At 35.1% G+C, this 23,698-nt stretch overlaps 2 protein-coding genes across 2 annotated transcripts; one reads left to right on the top strand and one right to left on the bottom strand.

Annotated features, from left to right (window-relative positions):
• The first annotated feature begins 12,315 nt into the window (after positions 1-12,315).
• Positions 12,316-13,669, top strand: LOC112093999 (LEAF RUST 10 DISEASE-RESISTANCE LOCUS RECEPTOR-LIKE PROTEIN KINASE-like 2.5). Its single transcript, XM_024173795.1, has 2 exons — positions 12,316-12,390; positions 12,530-13,669. The coding sequence occupies exon 2, from the start codon at positions 12,727-12,729 to the stop codon at positions 13,624-13,626; it is 900 nt and encodes a 299-aa protein (XP_024029563.1). The 5' UTR covers positions 12,316-12,390; positions 12,530-12,726; the 3' UTR covers positions 13,627-13,669.
• A 4,836-nt stretch (positions 13,670-18,505) lies between these two features.
• Positions 18,506-21,691, bottom strand: LOC21409686 (rRNA-processing protein UTP23 homolog). The gene is made up of 7 exons (XM_024173819.1): positions 21,525-21,691; positions 19,768-19,958; positions 19,574-19,654; positions 19,359-19,479; positions 18,899-19,168; positions 18,719-18,784; positions 18,506-18,601 (listed from the first exon to the last, which is right to left on the bottom strand). The coding sequence occupies exons 2-7, from the start codon at positions 19,956-19,958 to the stop codon at positions 18,506-18,508; spliced, it is 825 nt and encodes a 274-aa protein (XP_024029587.1). The 5' UTR covers positions 21,525-21,691.
• Positions 21,692-23,698: the final 2,007 nt, after the last annotated feature.

Here is a 23,698-nt window from a genome sequence, read left to right as displayed (position 1 = left end):
CAAGTGGGTTGTGGATGCATCACGTGTTTTGAAAACGCTGTTAAACTTTATGTGTAAAAAGTAAATAGTGTTTTATAAATATAGATGAGTTATGTAATGAAAGTTAAGCTTACGAGATAGTGAGGCTATGCATAGCAACATCTAGTCACAAGGTATGACTAATGTAACAAATGTTGTCAGAATGCTACAGCATTTTAGGTATGACTAATGTAACAGAATGCTGTCAGAATGCTACAACATTTTATAAATAGTTGAAAACAGAATGCTAGTTAAATGCTACAACATTTAGACGTACATGGTAAGAATGAAAAAAAAATTGGCTTGAATTTTTAAAAGGTTATAACTAATAAGTAGTAGAGGTTAAGTATGAACATAGGATGATGATCAAAAATTTTGGTCGTCACACACCAGATTGTCTTGCACTTTTTCTTCGTGATAATGCATCCACATTAATCAGGATTAATTAAAAAAATGTTTTGTCTTCTTCAAAGTTAAGCTTTAGTTGATTATATATATATATATATAATTACGCCATTTGTCCTATTTTCTAATCTCTCTCATTACCATTTATCTGAAATTCACGAGATTCTACACGATAGAGTCATAGAGAGTAGTTGAGTACTGGCGGACTAAATGCTGCCAGTTCGAGTGATCAAATATAAATTATTGACGTTAACCTTTTATCATAATTAATTTCAGGACCACATTTAATTTCCCTGGTCCAAGTATAGATTTAATGAATTATAAGCTTAATTTTCTTCTAAGATGGTTAGATTAGATGGCGAGTCGCTCTCATTTTTTCAATTGATAGAAAAGGCCTTATATGACATCTTAATTCTAACTGTAAGGTAAATCCCTTAATTCTCTTACTCTAATTAGTCCCTTTAATTTAAGAATCAAAACAATATTAATAAAATGAGTCACATTGAGTTAGAAATAATTGAAAAGGGAAATGATGTGAATGATTGTATATTGCCCTTATCTGTAATAGCTCATGTACAGTGTTTATATACAATACAAAGAAATCACTGAATCTATAGCAAGGTTCCAGGTGGCATATCAGAAAGTAAAAGAAATATTACAAAACCCAAGAGAATCACACATCACGACAAAGAATAACAAACTCCAGAAATATGGGTGAGGAAAATATCTGTAACAAATTCACATGACTAACTCTAACCGTGTTAAACATAATTAGAGCTAATGAAGAATTAGCACTGCCTAACATCTCCCTGCAAGCTCAGCATGGTTGAAGAGACAACACTGAGCTTGGATCTGAGCTTATAGAAGAATCCAGAAGAGAGAGGCTTGGTAAGAATGTCTGCACTCTGTTCTACATCTGGTATGTGTTGTACTACAAGTGTCTTAGCCAAGACCTTCTCTTGGACAAAATACAAGTCAAGCTCTATGTGTTTCATTTTCGAGTGCAAAATGGGATTTGCACTTAGTGAAACTGTACTGAGATTGTCACACCAGACAATAGGGGGTCTAGTCTGAAGAATTCTCAACTCGCGCAACAAGGATTGAACCAAACAAGCTCGGAAGTGGTGGTTGCCAGACTTCTATACTCTGCTTTTGTACTTGATCGGGAAATGGTTGGCTGCTTCTTTGAACTCCATGAAATGGGACAAGCTCTAAGGAACAAGCAGTAACCAGTGGTGGACTTACGATCATCAGGATCAGTATCCCAATCAGTATCACAATAAGCATGCAACAAAAGATTAGAGGATCGAGGCAAATAAAGACCAAACTGAGCAGTCCCTTGCAAGTATCGTAAGATCCTTTTCACTGCTCGCCAATGAGTTGTTAAAGGCTGTTACATGAATTAGCACACTTTATTCACACTATAGGCAATATCAGGTCAAGTAACAGTCAAGTATTGGAGTGCCCCAACAACACTTTTATGTAATGTGGGATTGTCCAGCGGATTTCCTTCCCGAGTTAAGAGTTTGAGGCCACCAATCATATGAGTGGGCAATGGTTTAGCTTATGTCATGTTGACCCTCTGAAGCAAGTCTTTAATGTATTTGTGTTGATGAAGAAGGAGACCACCTTGAGTAGTATAGGAAACTTCAATACCTAAGAAGAAGGACAACCTGCCAAGATCCTTAAGAGAAAACCTGTGATTGAGTAGATGAATAAGCTTCTCAAGTTCAGAATTATCACTCCCTGTGATTAAGATATCATCCACATACACAAGAATAAAGATGGTGGAAGTAGTGGAAAACTTAAAGAACAAGGAGTTGTCTGCGCTAGAAGAGAAAAAACCAAGCTGCGCAAGTGAAATTCTTAGCTTGTTTAAGACCATATAAGGCCTTGTTTAATTTGCAAACAAGTGAACCTTAGGGAGAATGCTACTCATATCCAGGAGGCTACTCCATATAGACTGTTTCTTGTAAAACCCTATTAAGAAAAGCATTATTGACATCTAATTACTTTAAGGACCAACCTCTAGTCAAGGCAATAGTTAACACCACCCGAATAGTAATTGGCTTCACAACCGGATTAAAAGTTTCTGAAAAATTGAAACCTGCAGTTTGAGAATATCCTTTCGCCACCAACCTAGCTTTGTATCGAGACACAGAACCATCAGGATTACGTTTGACTTTATAAACCCATTTGCATCCAACAATAGGTCTATCATGAGGTTTGGGAATGAGAGACCAAGTGTGGCTCTCCTGTAAGGCATTAAATTATGTGTCCATTGCAGCTCTCCATTAATCACAAGACATAGCATCATGAACATTAAGAGGTTCTGTAGAAGATAAATCAGTCACATGATAGACCTTAGGTTTGAAAACACTCATTTTGGCTTGAGTAATCATATGATGATTGCTCTTAACTGGCGCAAGTCCTAGGCTACTGTCAACATGTTGGTTCTATGCAGGACTCCTAGATGGTGACATTGAACATGAAGAGGTAGGACTATCATGTGATGACTTAATGGATATTGATGGACTTGACACAATTGGGGAGTGTACTGGTGAGAGAGTCTGTGAATCCGTCTCATGAGAGGATTCATTTAGTGGTTGTGACAGTATTGGCAAAGAACAAGTGGAAAGGGACGTTGAACTTTCAGGACTGGATTTGGGAACATTTGTTGAGGAAGGAAACATAGACTCATCAAATTGGACATGTCTAGATATATACAACCGACCCTCTAGACTAAGACATTTAAAACCTTTGTGTTGGTTACTATAACCCAGAAAAGTGCAAGCAACTGATCTGAATTGCAGCTTATGAGTATTATAGGGTCTTAAGCATGGATAACAAGCACAACCAAAAATTCTAAGCATAGAGTAGTCGGGTTTTACCTTGAACAGTTTTTCCAAAGGAGTACTGTCGTGAAGGAGTAGAGTGGGAAGCCTGTTAATTAGAAAGACAGTAGAAGAAACTACATATAAATACAATTGCTTTAGCTCAACATATTTTTGGCTGAGCCTTTTCCAATTCCATAACATTCTTCTTCTTTTCCATTATTCCTTTCACTGCAGTATTTATTTTGGTATCAGAGAATTTTAGCCTCTGAGGTCTCTTCGATCTAATGGATTCTTCCTCTCACTCTCCAACAACACACATGGCTTCTTCCTCTGTAAATTAAACCCAAGAAATTCCTGCTCGTTCACCCATAAATCCTTTTGCTCAGCCCAGTTTCCAACCAAACAATTTCCAAATCCTAAACCACAATCCTAACCCAAATCAAGTCTACCAAAATCCACTTCCTTCTATCAACCAACCTCTCTCAATTAAACTAGATCAAGACAACTATCTGCTTTGAAAAAACCAGCTCCTGAATGTCATCATAGCTAATGGGTTAGTAGAATTTATTGACGGCTCTAACCCACCTCCTCCCAGAATTTTAGATCTTCACCAATAAGAATCCCCGATTCGTTACTTGGCAACGACTAAATCAACTTTTAATGAGTTGGTTCTACTCATTTCTCACCGAAAGCATGGTTAGGTAAATCGTCGGTTACCAAACTGCCTATGAGATCTAGCAAGCTCTTAAGAGTAGCTACGCAGCTAACTCTAGATCTCGCCTCATAGAACTTTGCACTGAGCTGCAGAGCTTAAAGAAGGATGGAATTTTTGCAGACAAATATGTCTTCAAGAAGAAGACTATAGTAGACAAGCTCACCGCCATCGGAGAACCGATCTCGAATTCGGACTAGTTGATATATCTTTTTAAAGGCCTTGAACTAGAATACAACACTTTTGTTACTCTCTTGGAGGCTAGACCAGAGCAACCATCGATTGAAGAGGTGCATAGCTTGCTATTGACTTATGACCCCAAACTCCAACGTCAAAATTCCTCTAAATAATTAAGCTTTCTTCAAGCCCACTTAGCCTCTCTCCCTACACCAAAGGAACAACAGCACCCTAATTCCTTTAATTTCAAACCCCATATCAAAAACCCAACTTCACTTAGAACAATTACTCTCACAACCCTTCTCCTCTATCATTTTCTCCACATAGCTACCACCATAATCCCACTAGTCAACCTAGCATACTTGGAAAGCCAACTAATCAAACCCAACAAGGAAGATGGAATTCCAGGTCCACGAGCCTAGTGTCAAATTTGTTGGAAATTCGGTCACACCACATCTGAGTGTTACACATAACCAATTTAAAATATCAACCACAACTCACTGCTCACCTGGCTCAACTCTCACATTAGACTCCCATGACTGCTATATTGGCAAGCTCTTTGATGGCTACACCGAACGGTGTTCAGGACAGCTCTTGGTTGATGGACTCAGGAGCCTCACATCACCTCACCTCTGACTTCTCTGGCCTGTGCAATCTAACTCCATATTATGGTAATGAGCAGGTGATGGTAGGAAATGGTAAGAGAATTAATAATGTTGGTGATGTTTTGGTTTCAGCTCGCTCAAAACCACTTCACTTGGAAATTCACACTCCAGAAATCACAAAAAATCTTATTAGTGTAGCTCAGTTGTGTACTGATAATAATGCTTTAGTTGAATTTCATCTAACTCATTTTTTTATGAAGGACCAATACTTGAAGAAAATTCTACTCCAGAGTCGTCTGGATCAGGAACTCTATAAGCTCACCAACCCATCTCTCCACACCTCAAGCTCATTCCAGTTTTTTCGGCTCAAGTATGGCTTCTCCCTCAGCCAATCTTTCACATGCTCAGTCTAGAGATCACGTTTTGTGGCATAGTAGATTAGGCCACCCAGCTTCTAGAGTTGTTTCCAGTGTTTTAAATCAATGTAATGTGCAAGACAACTCTAGTACTAATTTTGAGTTTTGTGTCTCATGTCAATTGGCTAAAAGCCACCGAAAACCTTTTACACTGTCAAACTCTAATGCAATAAAACCTTTTGATTTGGTTCATTCAGACTTATGGGGTGCCTCACGAGTAAATTCTATTACTAGTGCTCGATATTTTCTTCTATTTATTGATGATTTTTCTAGATTTTCTTGGATCTATTTACTCAAAACAAAGGATGAAACCTTCAGCACTTTTCTTAAATTTAAAAACATAGTTGAAACTCAAGTTGATAAGAAAATCAAAATGTTACAAAATGACTGGGGTGGTGAATACAGAACTGTTTCTACCTTCCTTCAGTCATGGAATTCGACATAAAGTTGCATGTCCTTATACTCCCCAAAAGAACGGCAGGTTGAGAGGAAAAACATGCATGTTGTCGAGATAGGCCTCACTTTGCTTGCTCACTACCATGCTCCTTTCTGTCTCTCTGGCCTTTTATTTTCCAAACGAGTGTGTTCCTCATAAATAGACTTCCAACTCCTGTTTTATCAAACAAAAGTCCTTATGAAACACTTTACTCAAAAAAACCCAAACTATGACTTCCTCCGAGTATTTAGATGTGCCTGTTTCCCATTCTTAAGACCTCATAATAACTATAAATTACAATTTCGATCAGTTGAATGTGTGTTCTTAGGATATAGCTCCCAATACAAAGGTTACCTTCGCATACATAAAGAAACAGGCCGCATCTATGTTTCTAGGCATGTTGTCTTCAATGAACAAGCCTTTCCTTATGCTAATCAGACTCAACAACCTCTCACTCAATTTCCTAATGTAGGTTTCATAACTCCTTCCTATTCTTCTCATTTACATCATAGCTCTTCTCCATCCTCTTCATCATCTCTTCTGACTTCTTCTAATTGTTCCACTCCTTTATCTATTCCCATATCACAGTCTCCCTACACTCCTACTTCTCTTCAACAATCTCATTCATCTCATCCATCCGTCTCATCTCTTCCACTATCTGAGAACTCTCTAGATATTTCCTCATCTTCCCAACACACTTCTCCCTCCTCAACCTTACCTAGAAATGTCACCAATGTTAGCACTAATGTTAATGATCATACTACTGTACTACCAACTAATGCTCTTTATAGGAAACCGGAGGCCTCAAACAAGCACCCTATGACTACAAGAGCCAAAGAATGAACTTTCAAACCCAAGGCTTTTCTCATTGCTACTTCTGAAATGAAGCCAGCCTTACTTGAGCCCACTACTATCAAAGAGGCCTTGAGCTAACTAGAATGGTACAATGCTATGCAACTCGAACTTCAGGCACTCTTGGCAACTTGTGCCACCTCCAACCAATGCTAAAATCATAGGTTGCAAGTGGGTATTCAAGCTCAGACTCAAGCCTGATGGAACAATTGAGAGACGTAAGGCTCGACTCCTGGCTAAAGGATTCTATCAAACTCAAGGCCTTGATTACTTTGAAACCTTTAGCCCGGTGGTGAAACCCACAACCATCCAGATTGTACTTAGTATAATCTTGTCTAAAGGTTGGCCTCTCAAACAACTGGATGTTCATAATGTGTTCCTCAATGGGGACTTAGATGAAGAAGTCTTCATGGCACAGCCACCCGGGTTCATTGATGCTGCCACCCCCCACATGGTGTGCAAGCTATCAAAAGCACTCTATGGACTCAAACAATCCCCATGTACCTGGTTTACTAAGCTTAGTCATAAACTTCTTCAATGGGGGTTTCAAGGCTCAAAATCTAACACATCTATATTTTTCATGTTCAATGGTACAACCATGCTTATCCTTCTAATTTATGTTGATGACATAATTGTAACAGGAAGTCACCCCCAACTGGTTCAAACTCTCATTACTCACTTGAACCATCATTTTGCATTAAAGGATCTTGGTCCTTTATCTTATTTTTTGGGTATAATAGGTAATGCTCTCTATCTTTGTCAGCAAAAATATATTTCTGATCTTTTGAAGTGAACTGAGATGTGGGGATGCAAACCTCATGTCACACTAATGTCATCGGACCAACTTTGTCTCTCTATGATGGAGAGCCCCTCTCCGATGCTACAACCTATCGCAATGTTGTTGGTGCTTTGCAATATTGTACACTGACCCATCCTGAAATCAGTTACTCAGTTAATAAAGTGTGCCAATTCATGCATGCCCTAACTTCCACACACTGACAAGCTGTCAAGCACATCCTTTGATACCTCAAGGCCACTCTTCATCATGGTTTGTCTCTTCAAGCCTCATCAGATTTTTCACTTGTGTGTTATACGGATTCAGATTGGGCTAGCTACCCCGATGATAGAAGAATTACTAGTGGTTGCTATACATTCATGGGTTCAAATCTTATTTCCTGGTCTTCTTCAAAACAGAAGGTGGTTTCCCATTCAAGTGTAGAATCAGAATATTAGGGTCTTGCTAATGCGGCAACAGAGGTTAGCTAGGTTGAATCAATTCTTCGTGAGTTGCAAGTTGCTCTACCTACTCCACCACTACTTCTATGTGACAATATTAGTGCCACCTACCTTGCTACCAGTCCTATTATGCATGCTCATACTAAACATGTAGAAATCGACTATCATTTTATCAGAGAACGTGTTATGCAACATACTCTGCGCGTTCAGTTTACGCCCTCTGAAGACCAACTTGCAGATGCCATGACCAAGCCTCCCCAACTCAATGATTCTTGAATCTTCGAAACAAGCTCACTATTCTCCCGAGACCAATGAGCTTGCGGGGGGATGTTAAGGCATAAATCTACAGTGTACATATTATTTTTAGCCTAGTGTACATTTTATTCTTTGCCTTGTATTTCATTGTTTTGCCACGTATACTAGTGGTCCTACTGTATATTCCACATTGTACAGAAACTACATATAAATACAATTGCTTTAGCTCAGTATATTTTTGGCCGAGTCTTTCCCAATTCCAGAACATTCTTCTTCGTTTCTATTATTCCTTTCACTGTAGTTTCTATTTAGCTCTAACACACTCTAACCCTGGCATGATCAGATCTGTGGAACGAGACTTGCCCCAAGGAATTTTTCAACACATCTCTCAATTCTCGCATCTTTAACTATGGCGTCGGGAACACCGATCTGACGATGCTCTATCGGTGCAACTTCTCGCTGTACAGCTGCATACCAGATAATCAGATTTGGTGTGGGATTTCGTCGAACGACTCAGATAACATGTGTAAACATCTTAGTGGATATAGTTTTAGTTAGTTAGAAGATAATTCAGCTATTTATAGTTAATGTTGTACCTTCAACTATTGAGACAAATTAATATACAATTCTTCATATTACATTCATTCTTCTTTTTCTTCCTAATATGGTATCAGAGCTTCCTGATTCTGGTGAGAGAAATACCTAAACTGCCATGAATGAAACTTCAAGTTCTTCTATTAAATTTGCCCCAGTTTCTTTTAGACATCCAATTTTGGTTCAGCTTTATCACTCCAACTTCCTTCCATGGCGTAAATTGGCTCTTTCCACAATTCGAGGGCACAAACTTCTTGATTTCATTTCAGAGTCGAGCTTGCTGCCATTGAAGTTCCTTACTGCTGTAGACAAAGCTATTAGACGGATCAATCTAGATTTCCAACAGCTTGTGAACAATAAGATTGTGAACAACAAGATCAACTATTGGACTCTTGGCTTCTCTCTTCTGTGATTAAAGCGATTCTTGCTCGAGTTGTAGATTGTGAAACTTCTTCTTAGGTATGGCACACTCTGAATCTTTATTATGCTACTCAAATTCGTGCCAAGTCCCAATACAAAACTCAGCTCAAGAACATAATGACGAATTCTTTGACTATGAATGACTATCTGCTACAGATTCGTCAGTGTGTGAGTTTGTTGCGTCTTTTTGGTCATCCCTTTTTTCCTCAAAAAGAACACTTAAATGCCATTTTTGAAGGCTTATCTTCTGAGTATGATACATGTTGGAAAAATAGAAAACATGCGCAGCGAAATTTTAAAAATTTTCTAAAAGATCGTACTAACTCGTGTTGTCATATACAATAAATTATTCAACAATCTAAAATACCTCGAAAGAAAGTTCAGCTTCAACCAACTAGCCTTCTTTACTATTCTCTAATTCCCGAACGGTGGAGTGTGTGGGCACTCAGTTTCTCAATCAGTATTCACGCAGCTTGTCTCCTTCCACCCACCCAGATCTCTTGGAATTTATTATTATTAGTGAGAGTTATAATAACAAATTCGCTCACCTGAGAGTATGTGTTCTAAAAAAAAATAGGAGTCCTTTGGATCCTATTTATAATGAGCACACTATGTGGGATTTTTGGAAAATATTTTTCTCTCTCGTATCTCTAAGTGTGGCCGAATATCCTTGGGTTTTTCCTCGTGAAAAACCGTCCACCATATATGATAGGATATCTAAAATTTTGTTTCAAATTTTGATCTCCTCTTATCCTTGAAGTTGGCGATTTTCTCTCCTAAATTAGGCTTAGAAAATTCGGCCACCCTTGGGATAGGATCTTAAAATTTTGTTTCAAAATTTAATCACATTTATCTTATGATTTTATCTCCATGGATAATGTTCCATAAATCCAGTTTAAATTCAAAATAAAATCATGTCAACTTTATTTGAATCAAATAATTATGTAGTAATTATCTAAAATTAAATTAAATTAGGAAAAAATCTTTTCCACCTTATCCACAAGGTTGTCGCCACCTATTAGAAAAACAAGGATAAGATTTTGTTTCAATTCAAATCCAAATAGGATAATTTTCATATTAAAAAATATTTATTTATTTAGATAAGATCATTTAGATATTTAAATTAATCATTCAAATGATTAATCTATCCATATATTCTAGAATTCAAATTGATTTCATATCAATATAAATTTCACATCTTATATTTTCAAAATAAATATTTATTCAAATTAAATATTTATCCCATTAATTAAATCAAACAAAATTCCCGTTCTATTGTTAGCTTAGATAAAAATGCCTACACCATTAGTGGGGTGTCCCGGATTTTTCTCTTTACTAAGTATAAGGATTAAAAGCATAATGAATATCCCGATTGATTACCATCCATAAAGGAATTATGCGGAGCTAGTAAATGGACCGATTGGACAAATATAATATAGGCTCCAATAATTCATGTAATCATTATTCTATACCAAATAACACAATTACATAATTATTCGTTTCCGAATCATGCCACTACAAATCATATGAAACGGCACTCCCAATTATATATCAAATTACGTAAGCCAGTAGATTACTTTTGTCCAATGACCTTGTCTTACATGCAATACCCTCATATGATATCCATAATCAACCTAGGTTAAAGCCCATTAATCCTTTTGATCACGCTATCTTAAAGATCCATTATACATCTGATAAGAAAATAATTATTCACCATATATGAATAACAAATCATTTGCCAAGCAAACGATCTAAGGCCTTGTCCATTCTCAATCTAGTATAACACCGTTAAGAGGATAACCTTTACTTTTCATAAAAGCTATGATTCCATATCTATAAGTAAACCCTTCATCGAATATATATCGTGTATCCAACGAACCGGTCTATTAGCTTACTACTATGAGACGCCTTAGCCTTTGGAATATCTAAGTACACAAGTTATATACATGAAGCCATTTACATATTCAAGATTAGGGTTATTACATAATGAACGTCAAAAGTGAATTAATCTATTCATATGTGTCCATATAAGAAGTGATTTGATTGTGATGCTGGTACTTGTTGGTGGCTAATGATTCTAGTCCTAAAGCTGTTAGAATAGGTGTTGTTAAGGTGAAAATGTTTGATGGAGTTGTGAGGACATTGATAAATGTTAGGCATGTTCCTCAACCGATGAGAAGTTTGATTTCTCTGGGAGCTTTGGACACTTTGGGTTGTGAGTATTATGCGAAGGGTGATTTTATGGAAGTCAAGAGAGGTGATTTAGTAGCCACAAAGGGTAAAAAAGTAAAAAACTTGTATAAACTAATTGGGACTATAGTTGTAGGTAGAGTTATGAAGGTGGAGTCAAGCCATAAAGAATCTTCTTTTGTTGTGAAATAAGTTGCAGGAGTAAAAGAGTGCAACAAAATGATAACAGTTGAAGATGATAAAGTCAAGATGCTGAAGACTTGTAGCAGTAAAGATACTTTGAAGAAGAAGAAAACAGTTTTTCGTGTCAAGTTTGATGAGAGTTTGAATTTGATACAAGTTTATTATTGTTGAAGTTTGCATTGTCGCTGCAATAACGGGTGTCGAGATTTAATACTCAATTAAGTGAGTTGAGAGAATTTGAGTCAGGGTGCAGATTATTGGGTAAATGACTCAAATTTATTTTCGGAAAGTAAAAATTTTATATTTTTTGGGTAAGTTATTGTTTTCTGTTTTTGGGCAAAAATTATTAGGAGTCTATAAATAAATGTTTTGTGTAAGACTTTATGTATGCTAAGAGAAAAGTGTAGAAATAGAGTGTATCCTTTTGAGAGAGAGAGAGAGAGAGAAAAGTTAAGAGCGAGATAGGCAAGGGTGTAAAGGGTTTTGGGTAGATAGAAAAAGTAAAAAAGTTTGTTGAGTGTGTAATTCTAATTCGGTTACTGTAGGTTCCAGTACACGTAACATAATATATATTTTTTTTTTATAGCATCTAGTTCGATAATTGACTATGAAACAAACTTCGAGTCTCAAATTGGTTTAAATTAAGAGCAAAAGGAACAGTGATGCAAAAGGAGTATGATTTAACGTTCCAAAACAAATGATACTCTTGTTTAATAGCAATGGTATTTCTAGTTACCGTATGCTTTATTGAAACTGAGTGATGGCGTGTACATGAATATGATGGAGGGTATTTTAAGAACTGCCATATATGTAAATAATAACTAACTTAAAATTCCTAAAGTTATAAAAGCTGGCGGGAAAATATAATTTTGGTGGGAAAGTTTTCAAATAAGATAAAAAAATGATGTTGAATTCTGTTCATACGTGCTCGTAAGTCTGTCACTAACAATAAGAATTTCTATTATACCATTCATTTCGCATGAATTTACTCGTTGCCAGTTTCTTGCAGGATTTACTCGTTACCACTTACTTTCAAATGGTAGACGGATCATAGGTACGATGACCGTTGTCAAATCTTTACTTACTCTAGGACCACTTCTCTAACGAAAAATATATACCCTGACAATGTGGATGCTTAATTTTCTTCTTTACTTTGCTCAACGAGATTTCAAGAGATCGTTGTCTAAATGTAGGCATTGGGGCTGCTGTGTCGGGGATCGTTGTATTTTCCATTGCGATCGCATGCTACTACAAGAGAGAAAACATACGGAGCACAAGAATAGTTATTTGGAAGACAAACACAAGAGATCAGGAGTTTGATGTGAAAGCATTTATAAGGAATTATGAGCCATTGGCCCCAAAGCGATATAGTTATGCAACAGTGAAGAAGATGACAAAGTCATTTGCAGAAAGGATCGGTAAAGGAGGGTATGGCACTGTATATAAAGGTAAGTTACCTGATGGTTCTTTGGTTGCAGTAAAACTGCTAAATGAGTCCAAAAGTAATGGAGAAGAGTTCATCAATGAAGTCGCAAGCATTGGTAGAACTTCTCATGTTAATATAGTCACTCTCCTTGGATTTTGTTATGAGAGGACAAACAGAGCTCTTGTTTATGAATATATGCCCAACGGATCACTAGACAAGTTCATATTCACGCAAGAATCTTCGAGTACAAACCGTCACTTAGAATGGAAAACATTATATGAAATTGCGATTGGCATTGCACGAGGGCTAGAATACTTGCACCGAGGCTGTAACACGAGGATTTTGCATCTCGACATAAAGCCTCAAAACATTCTTTTGGACGACGGCTTCTGTCCTAAAATTTCTGATTTTGGGCTTGCCAAACTCTGGCTAACGAAGGAGAGTATCGTGTCTGCGGCGGGAGCTAGAGGAACTATAGGATACATTGCACCCGAAGTATTCAGTCGGGCCTTTGGTGGAGTATCTCATAAATCCGATGTTTATAGCTATGGGATGTTGATTCTTGAAATGGTTGGATGTAGAAAGAACTTTGATTCTGCAGCGTCTCATACTAGTGAAATATATTACCCAAATCGAATTTATAAGGATCTAGAAATGGAAAATGAAGAAAGTATCTTGGGGAACATAATGGACGGAGAGAACGAAATATCAAAGAAGATGTTGTTAGTGAGTTTCTGGTGCATTCAAACAAACCCGGCTGATCGGCCATCGATGAGCAAGGTGGTAGACATGTTAGAAGCAAGTCTGGAGTCCATGGAGTTTCCACCAAAGCCATATTTGTTTTCTCCGACAATGTCTCCTTAACAATACACAACACTTTCACTTTAAGAGTTGGCATACGCAATACTTTTAGGGTCTGTTTAGTTCGCTGATTCGAATTTTTAATTTAAATTGATATGCGACTTTATATGTGAATTTTTTACAGTAGTAAAAAAAATTAAATGTGGTTATTTCTAAGAACTTTTTATTGTAATAAAACTCAAATTTTAAACTCAAATCGGTGAAATGAATGAGGCATTAGTCTCTACCCCTTCCTTGATCCCTAGCCTAAACATTGGGACTAGTAATTTTTTTTTTTTTTTTAAGAAAACTTATATCGTTCTTTTTGTTTTTTCTTAGAAATGGGGTTAGTTTCGTTGGACATCTATGCTCAATTATCTACTTTGTTATTGATTTTTTTTCGTGTTTTGCACTCTCTGATATGAAGTCTTAACTGGGCATGCACATAGATTCACTATCAGTAGGCAACTCTCGTTTTTATTGTCTTCTTAATGTTTTTCTTTCTTGGTAGTAAACAAGATGGAAATATATGAGAAATTTATACATGTAGACCAGTATTATAGTTTCATTCAGAAAATATTAGCATCTATTTACTTCATTAATTGTGTAATAAGAAATTTTAAGTGCATAATACCCCAAATTATCAGGGAATTCATTGTCTACTTCCAACTCTCGGATTTAAACTAATGAATTTCCTGGACATTATACTATTTCACTCAAAAATAAATAATTATCAAGAAAAAAATAAAAAGACATAATGATACTATATTATTTAAAATGACATAAATAATAGATCTTTATAAAACTATGTTAAACTAAGTACTTTTCTTATCTTTCCCTTTGTTTTTTCCTCTAATGTTCTTTGGGTGTTCATTTTCTTTCAAAATATCATTCTTTGAAATATTTTCTATTTTTCACTTTATTAGAATCTCACATTGGCTAGAGATATTGGCATAATTCATTTAATAAGGTGAGGGCAATCCTCCCCTAACAAGCCGGTTTTGTTAGGTTGAGTTAGGCCCAATATCCTTTTATTTCTATAAAACACTTTCTTTTAATTAAAATAAATCATTTTAAATATGTCTCTATTTAAGTGTTTTTTTTTTATTTTTTTGTATTAGAAACTCCTATATAGCTTTAATTCTTTTGATGTAATTTTTTTATTAAACACTTTTTTTCTCTTATTTCAATTAATGAACTTAACTTCTAATGAGATCGCGTAGATGAAACTTACAAAATTATTCTTCACATGCATAACATAGCACGTGCTCAACTAGTAAATCAAAAAGGTATTTAGGTCTCGTTTAATTCGTTAATTCGAGTTCAGATGTGATTTTATGTGAGTTTTTTACTGTAATAAAAAGTTAAATGTGATTATTTTTAGAAACTTTTTACTATAGCAAAACTCAAATCGATAAAATGAACGGAGTTTTAATCTTTCTGTCATGTATTTTCTATTTGGATCGGCATTTGTCAGGGTAGTTATAACCATTACATTTTATGCTATAGTGCCAACTAAAGTTAAACTTAGTAAGACCTTTTTACCCCCTTTATTCATTGTCTTGATTCAATTTTTTAGTCTCGTTCGTTTAATCGATTCGAGTTTTTAATTTGAGTTAAAATGTAATATTTTTTTAGAGTTTTTAACTATAATAAAAAAATTAAATATGATATTTTTTTAGAGCTTTTAACTGTAAAAATTTAAAATTAAAAACTGTGAAATAAACAAAGCCTTCGATTCTCTTTTTTGAAAAAAAAAAACACACACACACACACACACACAATTTGGGTTCTCATACTCTTTTTTGAAAAAAAAAAAAAAAAAAAAAAAAAAAAAAAAAAACACACACACAATTTGGGTTCTCATATTTCTTCAACGAGGCCTTTGTAAAAATAACCTAATAGAAAAGCTTTATTCATAAAATGACAATTTAAAAATTTTTATTTACAAAATGACTTTTCTGTTTTTTTTTTTTTTTGCTTTTTCTTTTTGCTCCTCAATCTCGGTTTCAGATCCTCAGCCACAGTGGTGACTAGGAGGCCTTTGTAAAAATAACCTAATAGAAAAGCTTTATTCATAAAATGACAATTTAAAAATTTTTATTTACAAAATGACTTTTTTATTTTTTTTTTTTACTTTTTTTTTTTTGCTCCTCAATCTCGGTTTCAGATCCTCGGCCACAGTGGTGACTAGCAGAAATGATTGAGGAGCGAGAGAAAAATGTTTGATTACACCTATTACTATTGCTTAATCTCGGTTTCCTTTGTTTGGAGTGCTTTGCTTTTGGATTGGAAGCTACCAAAAAGGTTGAAGAAAATAGAGAGGGAAAGAAAAGAAGAGAGAGAAATGGAGAAGTGTCTGGTCTTGGTGTTTGATTTTACAAGAGTGCTGCCATTGATTTCGACGGGAGGAGAAATAAATAAAATTAAAATTAAAAAATTATTTTCTTAATTTTACTTTTTCAGTTGATTATTTTAACTAAATTCTCGGTGACTAGCAAAAATGATTGATGATCGAGAGAAAAATATTTGATTACACCTATTACTATGGCTTAATCTCAATTTCCTTTGTTTAGAGTGCTTTACTTTTGGATTGGAAGCTACCAAAAAAGTTGAAGAAAATAGAGAGAGAAAGAGAAAGAAAAGAAGAGAGAGAAAGAAAAAAAAAAAAAAAGAAGAAATATCTGATCTTGATGTTTAATTTTATAAGAGTGTTGCCATTAATTTCGATGAGAGAAAAAATAAATAAAATTAAAATTAAAAAATCATTTTTCTAATTTTATTTTTTCACTTTACTTGGTTATTTTAACCAAATTCTCTTTCTTCTACCCTTCTCCAAATCTTTCGCCGCCCTTCTCGCCGTCCTTTCCCTAATCGCTTGCTACCTCTTTCTCCGCTTCTTTCGCTGGCCTCCATCTCTCTCGCCGTCGGTTCCTTCTCGTCGAGTGCCTAGAGCTTGCGCCGCTGGGAGAAGATTTGGAACACTAACACAGTGAAACAAAAGCAAGAGTGCAGCAGAGATCCTGCCGGAGATCGTTGCAGCGTCACAATGTATTTACAGAGCTCTTCGCCGTCTCTGAGATTAGAGTTTTTCACCAATCTTCGAATTGATCTCTCACATTCTCTGCCACTAGATTCGGCTTCTTCTCTACACAAATCCGCCAGATCTGATCCCTGCCTGAATTTTATAGCAGTTGTCTATAAAGTGAGGCCTCAACCCTTCCACGTGGCAGAACTCTTGAATTTGTTGGTGAGAAACCAATGGAAGCCTAAGGCCCATTCTTTTCGTAGGTTTGAAAAAAAAAAAATTCCACCTTCATACTACAATATTCTCTCGTGAAAAGCTATTGATGCCACAAAATTAAATTCTGAGATATCATTTATTTTATTAATTTGAGTTTTTAATTTTAATTTTATTACAGTTAAAAATTTTATAAAAAATCACATCTAATTTATTTTTTTATAATAAAAAGTTCTCACACAAAATTATATTTCAATTTGAATTAAAAATTTGAATCTATAAACTCGTTACGAGGCATGAAATTGTTTCTTGATCCCAAATTCATGCCACCATCACTAGTAACACTATCTTTCAAGTGAGCCGTATTTTTCTCAAGCGATTTCGGACTTGTTCGGTTACATTTTTTAGTTATGATGATTTGAGTGTAAATCTTAAGTTAAATTTGAGTTATAATTTGAGTTGAATTTGTAACTTGAGTTTGTGTTTAGATGTGCACATTTGAGTTATGATTTGAATTGAGAATCTATTTGAATTTGTGTTTGGGTAGGTCAAAACTTGAATTTATATTTATATAGTATTTTAATAAAAACTTAATGGTGATGAAAAATTTTAATAGGGTATATGTGGGGTTTTATTCATCTCTTCGTTGTGAACTCATAGAAAAAAAAATTTCTCAATCAGAATTAAAACGAAAAAGTTATGATGTTTTTAATAATAGAAAAAATAATGTTTATTAACTTGAGTTTGAGTTTAAGAACTTAAGTTGATAGAGAAATTTAAACTTAAATTTTAACCCTAAACTCAAGTTAAAACTCAAATTTTACAAAAAAAAAATATATATATATATGAACTTAAATAAAATTTTAACTTGAATTCAAACTTTTTTTAAATTTTACTCCAAAAAAATAAGTCTTTCGTATATACCATAAGCGAGGTGAGATCATTATTACCCGTTTTCACCGCGAGTGAGATCATTTATCACCGTGAGTGAAGTCATTATTAAACCTTTTCAAACTAATCACAAAGCATACTGTAACACTACAATTACGATACACCACCTACAATTTCATATGTCCATCTCTAACTCGTTGAAAATTTAACAGCACTAATCATTTCCATTTTTTTTTTTTCATTTTTTTCTAGTGACCGGTGCCACAATCATATGCAAAACGTCATCCAATACCTCGTCACACGAAAGAATCAAGTGCATTTTTTTTTTTTAAATGCACAAGAATGGAGTACATTTCTTTCTTATCCGACGAGCTCATATAATTGCGAGGGAAAAGAAACAACATATCATGAGCTTTTGATTATGGCTTGACTTCAATGCTACCATGCCATTCCCTTGCTCTGTAATATCGTATAAATGCCAAATACAGTAAAAGCTCACAAGACTCACCGCCCTAGACAAAGTTCTACGACAATATCTGATATATTAATGATGTAGGACCAAGATGGATGATATCATATTCATCTACGAGAAACAATAGGTAACATAATCAAATCAGAGAGAGTTAATAAGAGAAAAATAAGGACTCAAGAAGAAAGTAGAAACTTGATATTCATTAATCAACTCATAATTGAAATTACAATTACTGAGCTTATAATTGACTAAATCCTAAACTCCATTATCCTCTTGCTTGTACAGACTGTTTGTCTCTGTTAGTTCTCAGCTTGCGCGCGTGGCCTCTTCCGCTTTCTAGTCTTCCGATTTCTAGTTCTGCATCTCTTGGCATCATCATTCCCAGATTCCTTTTGCTGCATCGGGATTAAGAGCGTTAAATCACCAGGAAGCTTGCAAAAACTAATACTGCAGTTTTCAGTAGCAACAGATCGCAGAACATGCTAATTTTAAAAACCACAAAAAAGGCTCACCTTCGCTGGGACAGGATTTTTGTTTAACGGGTTCTTTTTCTTCTTACATGAAAGTGGGTTTGGTCCCTGCAGAATATACATAGAAAGCGAGATTGACAGAAGCATTCTTAGGAGGTCTGCTAAAGACCAAAGCCAGATATTGCAAACATAAGAAAACAAGGAATGAAAGTAGTTTCTGACCTTTACTTTCTTTCTCTTGAATTGAACTGTATCCTTCACCCACATTCCGTTTTTTCCCTTAGGTGTATTTTTAAAAGCCTGCACCGACAAGTTTTGATCTCCTATTTCTTCTTTTATGTTCTTCACTCTCTCCTTTAATACATTTTGTTCCCGCTCAGACATATGAGACCGCTCTTTGTCTAAAGTTTTAGCATGTTCGCGTTGAGTTGCAGATATGGGCTCAAGGAAAAGGGCATTTCTCAAAGCAAATATAATAGGAACACCATGAATCTGCGAGTAAAAGGATGATCAAACATTAGAAAAACATCCACAATCATTCATGCTCAAACCATCATGTGACAGCCAATAGAGCAAATCACCCTAATGTGATATTTGCAGAACACACACGACACAAATAGAAGGCGAAACAACCATATCGAAATAAAAGGAAAACGTACACGAAGAGAAGAGGCTTACTAACCTCCTTAAACTTCTTCCGAAGATCACCGTCCTGACTAGCAACAAAAAAGTGTTCAGAATTGGTTTCACCAATGATCTCTGCAATGCAAGCATCAGCAGCCTTTGGCTTCTCATGTTCACATCTGCATTTAAGTTTCAAATACAATTTAGAACTTTCCAAACAAGTAACGAGTTCCAATATGGCAAACCATCAATTAATCGAACTAATTGTGCTACCTAGCAATCATGAGGTTATTGGCTGCATCAAGAGACTCAGAATAAGCTTGACCAAGCCTCTTCAACTCAGCGAGAACGCATCTATAACAAAAAAAGAAAAAAAAATGCATTAAAAAAAAGGCTCATAAGCTTTTGTTGGGAAAACAAAATTGGAAACCAGTCAAAAGGGAAGATTTGTAAGGCCAAATGGGAACCTAGTGGTGAAGAGCTTGACAGGGGCACCAAGAAGATTAGTTAGCGCATCATCAGCTGGTACAATGCGATTGACGAGTAAGTGATGCACAAATGTGCCATCACAAAGCACTTTGAAGGGCTTTCTGAACCCAAAGCAAGTAACGTAGAGCCTCAGTGACTTCCTGACACGCCTTTGCTTTTTCAACCTCATCTATAACTCAGGTGTAACAAATAATAAGAACCATAATAATCTCTAAAGTAGAAACAAACTTAGCTCTTTATTAATGTGTGAAATCATAGTTTTGAAAAGCATAATCAAGAACCGAGGCGTTTTGTCTAATCGAGGTGAGGCGTAAGCCCTAAATGAAGGGCATTTTACACTTACACCCCTTATGTTTTACTAAAATAGCAAGACGCTTCCTTAACCAATTATGGCAAGAACCCTTGACTTTTCAAATAAAAAAATACAGACACCCCTCCATTAGTTGACCATGTCGGAAAACCCTAGTTTGATTGTTAAATATTTTTTAAATGCCCCTCCGTACATCATAACAAGTTTCCAACTATATATAGCGCTGAAAATGACATATATTACAGTTATACAGTTATTTAGCAACAAAATATGAGTTTAATAGATTTTTCTTTCTTCAAAAGTCCCTTTTAATTGGTAATATTGTTGGACAATTTGCACTAGTAATATTTGTAAATGACAGAGATGTTCTCCATCCACCAAACAAGCATACTACATTAAAATATATCTAACCCAAAGTACATGTAGAAATATTATAACACGAGTGTAACAATTATATAGTCCAAAATAAGTCATAATATGAAGACAAAATTTTCATAGTTTAAAATAAAATAACATGAAGATAAAAGCACGGTCTAAAATTACATGGTCGAATGTTTTGGCCATATTAATTGCAATTGTGTGTGTGTGTGTGTGTGTGTACAGTCTAAAATTACATGGTCGAATGTTTTGTCCATATTAATTGCAATTGTGTGTGCAATCATTTTACAACACCATAATCATACCAATTTCCAACAAACATCAAACTAATTTCACAAATCTCACAAATATGAACCTCAAACAATATCCAACTAATTAGACAACCAATTCTCAATAAATTGCAAACTAATCAAACTTATATCAATCTTCCAAAAATACTCAAATAATCAATCACAAAGAGCTAAACATACAAACTAATCAAAATAGCAATTTTCACCAATATCAACCAAAAATCAGAATAGCAATTTTCAACAATCAAACAAATGTAAAATTCCAAAAACATCAATCAAAGATCAACAAACTCCACAATAAAACGAATTCCATAAACTAATTCCTATTTCATAAATTAAACTTCAAACACAAAACTTCAATAATCTATAAACCCAACTTCAACTTCAAACGAAAATGACAAACACAGTTGAAGGTCTTCTCATTCTCATGGTCAATAAACGCAAGCTCGACCGAAACAACCACAAGCTCAGGCATAACCATAACGAAAATCTCCTTCTCATTGTCACTCTACTGTTTTCTGTTTTCCCCAAATACCATTAGGCCTGTTTATTATCTTCATTGTTCCCAGTCCTCAATGTCGCAATCTCATCATCAGATGACAAACCCACTTTGCAAATTATAACAACATAATAACCCAAACGGAGAAATTTTCTACCATAACCATAACCAGCATAGAAAGCAAACGGAGAAATTTCCCACCACAAAATTCCAATTTCATACAAAAATTAAAACAACAAAAAAAAAAGACAAACCAACCTTTGGGAGATTGGCTTAAAGGTGGCTTGAAATCGGCTCGGAGGAGGGCTGGCTACGTTTTTTTTTACGGCGGAAAGACTAGTGAACCAGGCTCCAGCACTCAGGGGACGTATGGTGATGGGAGCTGGGGTTTACTAGTGAATTCTAGGGTTTTTCTTTTCTCTTTTTTTTTTCCTTAGAAAATGTCAAGTCAGTACCTTAAATAGATTTTATACTTCTATTTTTGTTTTCATTCTTTTTTTTGTTATTGTTCTTATTTTTTGTTTTGTTTTGTTTTTTGTTTTGTTTATTATTTTATTATTTCTATTTTGTTTATTATTTCTAACAATAACAATTTGTTAGTTTTTATTCTTTTTTATATTTTCAATTTAGATTAGATGTGATCGTATGCCCCTACTTTTAGTAGTTAGTGTCCAAAATTGTCACGCTCCCAAACAGGGGTTAGTGACGTGAAAGTTTGCTTAAAAATAAACCTGATTTAGAGGGTGGTTAAACCATTAACATTTTAAAATTTGATTTCAAAATCAAAACACTCAAGTATTTCTAAACAAACCCCGCTATTTTAACGAAATCGAGTTTTTAGAAAGGGTGAGGCGGACTCTAGAAAACACAATCACTGTTAAGATCGGCTTCAAAAGTTAGCCTCCGGCGTCCACAAAGTTACAATTTGTGCACACATAATTAAATACAGAAAAGTAAATAACTGGCATCAACCACAGTCTAGTTATGTTTAAGGTTTACAATCCATAGTTAATACATGCCTTAATAAGTTTGATAATGTAGGAAAATGCTTCACTGCTTCCTTTCTTCTAGAATTGAATTCCTCACCTATTATGCACTACCTCTAGCATCACCTGGGTGAGGTTAATAAATTTTGAAACATAGGAAAAATGAGCGAAATGCCTAGTAGGATAAGAGTTATAAGACTAAATAAATAAGTAAATAAAATGAGATAGTCAAGCCCGAAATAATCAATCGAAACAAACGACATTTTTCTGAAAGGTAAATAAACTGAAATTCCATATTACAGGCAACCAGCAAGTAATTTAAGTAATTAAATTACTCACGACCAAAGCGAGGCCAAACGCCACCGTAGTGGCCCGTACGGGTTTCAGGTTCTGCCCCTAAAGACACAATCTCCATATCCTATCTAGGCCATCAACGGGCTTATCAGTTCGCAAGGTATCTTATCTTACGAAAATGTTCATTAAAACTTGAAATCAATCCATTATGAGATCAATAGCGAAAATCAAACTATTGTCTTGAAATTACTTTTCTTTATCAGCATGTTCTTATCTTTTGAAAACATTATTTGGCCAAAACACTTTAAAACAGACTAACAAGAAAATAGGTAAAAATATCCTATCTCTCGGATGTCAAACTTGTGGCTAACTTCTCGTCACCCTAACCTCCGAAAGCTTTAATACTCGATCTTCTCCACTAGCTTTATCACAAAAGCAGTGTCTTATGATATATTTCTCATTCCTAAAACGAATTGAGTTCAATCATGTTTAATTGTTTCCTATTAGTATGCCTTAATTCAAATTCAAGTTTCACAAACGATTTTATAATTCAGTTTAGAGGTTCTTTAAAAATTGAAATCCAATTCATGGGTGTAGTTTTCTATTTAATTTCAGTTTAATAACAAGTTTTTAAAAAAATTTCGGCAACATACCGACATAAATAGGAAAAATGTCAAACCTGCAATTCAAGTTCAATTTCAAAATAAATTCTCCAGAATCCATCAAAACCAGTTTTCAATCAATTTAACAAGTCCAATAACTGAAAACCCCCAAATTTTATTCAATTCTAACAACAATTGCTCAAATCCAAACCCTAACTCAAAATTATTCAAATCTAACAAAAATTTCAAATTCCTAAATCAATAACTCAAATTCAAATGTGGGTTTTAAAAAAATCTTTACCTCAAAGTGATTGAAGCTCGTTTCTCTCCATTTCTCTCGTTTTTGTTGTTTTTTTTTTTTTGTGGGTCTCGGCCAAACAGCCGAGTGAGAGAGAAAGAGAGAGAAATGGCCGGAGAGAGAAGTGGCCGGCGGGAGAGAGAGCCCGGAGAAGAAGTGGCCGGCGGTGGAAGAAAAAGGGAGAGAGAGAGAGAGAGGTGGCTGCCGTGGGTGAAACCAGAGGAGAGAGAGAGAAAAGGAAAAAGAAAGAAA

Source organism: Morus notabilis, unplaced genomic scaffold, assembly GCF_000414095.1.
Source record: "Morus notabilis unplaced genomic scaffold, ASM41409v2 Scaffold518, whole genome shotgun sequence".
NCBI lineage: Eukaryota > Viridiplantae > Streptophyta > Magnoliopsida > Rosales > Moraceae > Morus > Morus notabilis.
The sequence above is the reverse complement of the archived record's forward strand: the minus strand, read 5'-3'. Positions and strand labels throughout refer to the sequence as shown.

What these genes read in the sequence shown, in the direction of transcription:
- LOC112093999 (XM_024173795.1), top strand. Translation starts at nt 12,727, where the DNA reads ATGACAAAGTCATTTGCAGAAAGGATCGGTAAAGGAGGGTATGGCACT.
- LOC21409686 (XM_024173819.1), bottom strand. Translation starts at nt 19,958, where the DNA reads ATGAGGTTGAAAAAGCAAAGGCGTGTCAGGAAGTCACTGAGGCTCTAC. An exon ending in GTCAAGCTCTTCACCACTAG is followed by an intron (nt 19,655 to 19,767) that starts GTTCCCATTTGG and finishes TTTTTGTTATAG; the next exon opens with ATGCGTTCTCGCTGAGTTGA. An exon ending in AAAATCCTGTCCCAGCGAAG is followed by an intron (nt 18,602 to 18,718) that starts GTGAGCCTTTTT and finishes ATCCCGATGCAG; the next exon opens with CAAAAGGAATCTGGGAATGA.